Source organism: Sinocyclocheilus anshuiensis, unplaced genomic scaffold (assembly GCF_001515605.1).
Source record: "Sinocyclocheilus anshuiensis isolate Anshui unplaced genomic scaffold, SAMN03320099.WGS_v1.1 scaffold75, whole genome shotgun sequence".
NCBI classification, from domain to species: domain Eukaryota; kingdom Metazoa; phylum Chordata; class Actinopteri; order Cypriniformes; family Cyprinidae; genus Sinocyclocheilus; species Sinocyclocheilus anshuiensis.
In genome coordinates this window covers 634451-641123 of record NW_015549634.1, presented here as the reverse complement: position 1 = coordinate 641123, position 6673 = coordinate 634451, and the positions used below count along the sequence as shown (strand labels likewise).

Here is a 6673-nt window from a genome sequence, read left to right as displayed (position 1 = left end):
CCAAAGACAAAAGAACTGATAAAAATGAGCTGTTATAGGAGCAATAGCCATGTGGGCAGCGCTGTGTCATGTGCCATAGCTGTGCACAAGCTGTTTGAGTCTCAGCTCCAGACTTATTTGTTCATTAATGACGTCATCACTTTCATCACATAAAAGTTGACTTTAAAAAAAAACAATCAGAAGTCGTTCAGCCCCTAGTTGCAACCTGGATTTTCCTCAGCTGTTTGGCATCTCAAACCAATCTAATCATGTGACCCGAGTACCTTCTTGATGACATCATTGAGGAAGATGATTTCCGTTAACTTCATGGTCAGATCATCCTCATTGGTGCCCGATTTGAGGTCGCTGACGACGGAGGGCCGGATGCAGAGGGGCGGCACTAACAGGCGTGTCAGGATGAGGTCAGCGGGTTTCCCGGATTCTGGATTCATCAGCAGAAGAGGAAAGTCCTCGTTTGGAATCCTCCGGAAAACATTCAACACGACCAGAGGATTGAGGTTTTCCTGGATGGCAAGGGAAGAAGAAATTCACAAACCTTAAAGGTGACATATCATGAAAATCTGAGTTTACCAGGTTTTAAGTGCTATAATCAGGTCCCCGGTGCATCTACCCTGTGCGTGCGCTTTGGATGTGTGCGCTCAGAAAACCGTATATCAGAAGTTTAAACTCATATGCTTTAAAACGCATGATTTCAGCGCAATAAACATGATAATCAGAACCAAAACAGATGTTTTTAGCAAGTCCGAGCTGTAAAGGCGCAGCTCTATGCTAGAAAGGGGGCGGGGAGCAGCAGCTCATTTGCATTTAAAGACACAGGCCTGAAAAACAGAATGCTTCTGCTTCCACTCAAAATAGGCATTTTCAGAATTATATAATAAATGATCTGTGGAGGCTTTTGAGCTGAAGCTTAAGACACATTCTGGGGACACCAGAGACTTATAGTACATATTGTAAAAAGGGCATAATATGTCACCTTTAAGTTATATCAGATAAGGGTGAGTCATAGAAACCACTATTTCACCAGCAGTGCTCTGACTGGTGGATATTAACCTGTGCTCTGGTCAGTAGTGACTCCACTTCTTTATTGTGCTCAATGGCGATATCAAACGACTGGAGGAAATCTGACACCATGGGATCGACGACCTTCTTTGTGGTCTTGTACTTCTCATGAATGATCTTCAGCAAGCCACATTTCTTCACAGGGCCTGAAGAGACATGAGCCATTTACTAATTCAAGCTACTGCAACTTTCATCACATTATAATAAATAATCAATGCGGTATTCATCCATCCGTTGTTTTACCATTAAATGCGTTGCAATGCACACACTTGGTCTTCTTCCTGCATTTGTCGGAGATCTTCTTCTTGAGGCCGCGCTTCTGCAGGTACGCCAGTCCAGGTCTACGCAAGAAATCCAGAAACTGAAGCTTTTCCTCTTTGCTGAGAAGGATGTGAGAACACGTCTTACAGATCATCTGAATGAACAAAAATATAAACACAAATATACAATTTTTGTACACATTGTACAAATATAATTAAGTCAGTAACATAAACAACACAAAAACTATATTTAAAGAACATTACTAATAATATAATACAAAATCAGTATATTCTATTTATAAAGATGTATATGGTATTACAATAATATGGTATTAAAAGAATACAACATATACCATGACAGAAATATGTAATAACAATCTGAGAAAATATATAGTTGTATTTTTATAGCACTATATTCATATTATTATAAATCTATAATATAAAATAACATAACACAGTTTAAATGATTAAATATGTAATAATTTGATATTATTTAATTTAATTATTAATTATTTTAATTATATAATTTGATGAAAAATATTTATATTCTTATGATTTATATTGTATTATTATTATTATTCTATTTTGTGGCATTTAATATAATAATAATATTATTATTATTATTATATAGCAACATTAAAAATAATAGCATTTAATATAAAATACAATATAATTTAAAATATATATTTAATAAAATATTAATATAAAATACAATACAATATAAACAATATAACTTTTTTTTTTAATAACATTTATATATAAATATAAATTTTACATTATGATTCATACTGTATTATATATTATTATAAAATTTCTGGTTATTGAAGAATCTTATATTATTCACACATTACATTTATATATTACATTATGGCAATAAAATAAAATAACAAATTACAAAATATAAATCCTAATTTTATGAATATAAATATATTGAAATAATATAGCATATTAATATAAAACAAAGATCTGGGCCATATTTCAATATAAATGCTATTTTGACCCTGACAGCAACTCTGCTGCGAAACACGGTTCTGACACGTTCTGTGCTTGCCTGCAGGATCCCAATAATGGCTTTGAAGTATCCGACATGAAAGCAGGGCAGCTCCAGGTCCAGATAGCCGTAGTGACCGAGACAGTCGGCCAGGTTCTTCCCGCAGGTCTCACACGGTCTGTCCTTCTCGCTGGTTCCCTGAACACCAGAGAGATGATTAGGCCTCTGTTAATCACTTAACAAGTCATTTTCTGTTTTATTATGAATGTAGCATTCATATTTGCTCAGTCAGTCACCATGCGGTGGTCCAGGACTCCATACTGCAGCGGTGTGTGGCTGGTGTCTTGGCTGTACAGGTTCTTGCTGACCACCTGAATATGAGCCTGTTGTCTCATCTGCTCTGCTGACTTAATGCCAAAACAGATGTGACTTCTGATCCAACAAGAGAAACAGACAACAGAGCTCACCAAGCAAAATTCCGAACAACTAGGGTGTTTGGCAATAAATAAATAAATCAGTACAGCTTTTACATGCATGAACACAGTCATATACACACATGCACAGTCAGCTAGTCTGATAGATAGGCTAGCATATGTGTGTGTCAAGTTCTGATGAAACATGTTTACCCTGCATGCAAGACTCCAACTTACATCTTTTTGGCCACATCCGTCTCTCTAAACTGCTCCTTCACCATGACTGCGAAGCGTTCGCGCAGTCAGCCTGGGATTACAACTGAATAAATATTAATATAGTGATATATGCGTAAACTAGAGAGTTTAATGACGGTCTGATCCTTCTGCCACATGCAGCGCCGCTTTGACTTCAGAGAGCGTCCATGCGTCTCTCATGTGCGTCACGGCGCTTCATCCGCGCTCAGCGCCACCTGGCGACGGGGAGCACGCTTAAAAAAAACAATCATCAAAATCCTGTGAAAATGGTTATTTCTGGATTTAAAAAGAGAAACAGTTACATGTGAATGAATGTGAATTATATACATTTTGAGTTTAGTTGTATGCATTTTTAATGAGTGTCCGCAATAAAAGGACGTTTCCATTTATTTCAGAAACAACCAGTAGATGTCACCGCTTTCTTATTTATATTTATACAGTGACAGATACGATAAAAAATACAGTATAAAAAATATTAAATATTAAAATCCCTTCTAATGTAAAACAAATAAGATCGAGAAGTGCCAATCATCATGATATCAATCATATATCATTTCAAGAATAGACACCATCACAGCATGTCTAATGGTTGTACTGGTTATAATGGGGCTTGTATTGGTTTTAATGGAAGCTGTAATGATGCCTGTGGGTCTCTGCTGGTAATTTGTCGCCTTCTATTGGAGATTTGTTAAAACCAATAAATCCTAATGGAACATGTCCCAAAACACACCACAGAAAACCATTTTATAATGGTTTTAATGGTTAAAAGTTGATTGTTTGTAATGGTATTTGTAGTGGAAACCATTAGAATTTTCGGTGATGGTTCTATTGTTTTTTTCAGCAGGGTCCATACTGATTATGACTGAAAAACTTTCAATAATTATTTTCAATGAGACTTATGAACACAGGAATGCAAAGCAGGTGTTAATTAGCAATGTTATTCATTCATTCAAGTGTCTGATTTGCATATACAAGCTCTGTTTGACACTAATGAACTCCAGCAGCCTGCGAAACTGATGCTAAATTAACAAGTGCTTTCATTTCAAACCTTCAAGGCGTCAAACGTCCTCACTAACATCGCGAAGTCACCTGTTGAAAATGCTCATATATGCTCCAGATTCTTTTTATTTTTCACTCTAATAATGTGCACAGGTTTCTGAGAGGGGTACGTTAAGAATACCAAAGTCCCTAGTCTTTGCATATACAGGTGCATCTAAAAAAAAAATAGCATATTGTGAAAAAGTAACATTTAACATTTCAAAAAGTGAAACTTCCATATATTCTACATTAATTGCATGTAAAGTAAAACATTTCAAAAGTTTTAATTTTGCTGATTAGAGCTTACAGCTCATGAAAGTTAAAAATCCAGCTAAAAATCCCATCCAGTTTGTGGCACTGCAGCACAGAGTGCTGAACGTGTATCAGTACATTGCATCCATTGCATTCCGTGCATTCGGTTTTAAAGGGACAGCAGCCTAATTTAGTTGCTATTGTCCGAATCATTGATGTTAATCAAGCAACAAAAGAAAGAAAATCACTCAATGCTCTTGACTGAATCACTAGAAATAAATATGTCTGCTTGAAAGAATGAAGAATATGGTAAACAAGTTGCTATAAAGCATGCATAATTAGCCTATATAACCATTTGTATTTCATTGAAAAGAAGACCATGTTGTTGTCCTTTATGAGAAGTGGTTTGATTTCATTGAATGAGCTTCTGTGACTTACTCTCTTTGTGGAGGGTGTCAAAGCAATGGTCCAGAAGACGATCAAAGTCAGCAGTCTTCCCATTATTGCGGTTTCAAAGAACAAGATACCCGGAATTTATAGGGATGGTCATTTAATGAAACTCAGATGTAAATATTCTAATATTTTGGGATACTGGATTTTTGACTTTCATGAGCTGTAAGCTCTAATCATCAAAATTAAAACGTTTGAAATGTTTTACTTTACATGTAATGAATCTAGACTATGTGAAAAATTTCACTTTTTGAAATAAGTTACACACATCACTCACCTGCTGTCTGGCTCATTTTATGACTGAACCAAAGAGTATAGAAGCCCAAGGGATCATGGGAAATGCTTCCATCGGGGAGAAATGAAAACATAGCTGAATATAGTATGAAGTGGATCACAAATATAAAACTGTAATGTTTTGTAATGTAGTTTTTCTGTGATACGGCGGTTGCCAGTGAGGAATTTGAACGTTCAGCTTGCCGCCAAAGTAACGGTTAATCGCTCATCTGGAGATGAAGAAGACTTCCAAATACACTGGAAATACATCTTTATACCTCAAAACAAGTGTAAATCCCCTCCCTCCGTTTACAGTACCTGAACGAGTGGCGTCTGCTTGGTTTTTCCTTCACGAGTCGCTTTCCTACGGTGGCCGAGAAGTGCTAAACAAATCACAATTCTGAAAACAAAATAACAAATTACAGAATTGTGATTTGTTTTGCACTTCTCGGCCACCGTACTTTCCAGACCCTTCACGCTCTCTGTTCCTCTGTGATAACGAGCTGCCAACCTCCACACGATCTGACGAGTCCATCACAACTTTCACGAGTGCAACAATAAACAAAGGTACATCATATAATAACGTTTATTATTTCAAAATAATTTCTCTTTCTTTGCGTTATGCGTTCCACTTCTGCTCTAGCTTGAGTAGTAATCTAGGTTATATTTGGCATTGTGTAATATACTGCAGACATTATTGACTGGCTCTTTTTGATAACGGTATTATTGAGATTCCAGCCGATAGGTGGCGCTGTTTGTTTAGCCGAGAATACTAAATCTAACCAAATCAAGCTTTGATTATAATAGCTTGAAAGTGTTAAGATAGTCAGCATTAACGCTACAGTACAAATCTGCAAAAAAGTAAACAAAAATAATAAAATAAACAATTCTGACTATTTATTAAAAATGATTACTATATTAAAATAATTAAAAATTCCTCATACAGCTTTTAATCTTATGCACCAAACTCACCGTAGACCTTCAGTTCTTAATATGCTTTGTTTTGCAACTGACTGTAGATTTCAATGGATTGTGATTCATATTCGTCTTCAGTCTGACTCCACAAATCTGTTAAACAATCCACATGCACAGGCCTTTAAAAACCTTTTAAAATGTCCAGGGAAGGCTCTGTCTCTGTATTACAGCAGTGTTAATAGCTGAATGATGCAGACAGCTAACGGGATCCAGCAGAGAGAACGTTTCCAGTTTGGAATAATTCAATTTCAGTCTCTATATCAGTGAAGGTGCAATGATTTATTCATCTGTAGTTTGTTTATGGCATCTGTTGAGATAAAGGAAGCTTTAGTTAAGTTAACAGCTGACACACAGGATGCTGAGTCTCATTAATGTGCTTTTATCCACTATAATCGTGTAATGATTTACTGTAAATGCATTTTAAACTGCACACGAGACTGGTTATTATAGTTTTTACTGCAGTGAATATTGCTTTGGTTGTGCTGATTTTTGAAAGCCTCGCAAGTCTTCTGTGACTTGGGTTTGATCTTTGTTCAAATTTAGTTTTGTAGAGGAAATGATGAATAAATAAAGTGTGTGTTGTGAGCATGCGCATATAATGGCACCGTATGTGGGGGATGTGTGGATGGGATAATGCATATGTGTGTGTGTGTGTGTGTGTGTGTGTGTGTGTGTGTGTGTGTGTGTGTGTGTGTGTGTGTTTGTGT

General features: G+C 36.2%; 1 protein-coding gene across 1 annotated transcript in view; it reads right to left on the bottom strand.

Moving 5' to 3' along the window:
* The window catches only part of polr3a (polymerase (RNA) III (DNA directed) polypeptide A), a 36898-nt gene extending 33730 nt beyond the window's left edge, over positions 1-3168 (bottom strand). Inside the window, exons 1-6 of the mRNA XM_016448658.1 lie at positions 2961-3168; positions 2607-2742; positions 2371-2508; positions 1303-1474; positions 1051-1205; positions 264-503 (exon numbers count right to left, since the gene is read on the bottom strand). Of these exons, the coding sequence (XP_016304144.1) occupies positions 264-503; positions 1051-1205; positions 1303-1474; positions 2371-2508; positions 2607-2742; positions 2961-3004 (885 nt within the window). The 5' untranslated portion in view covers positions 3005-3168. The remainder of the gene's footprint in view (positions 1-263; positions 504-1050; positions 1206-1302; positions 1475-2370; positions 2509-2606; positions 2743-2960) is intronic.
* Between the last annotated feature and the right edge of the window lie 3505 nt (positions 3169-6673).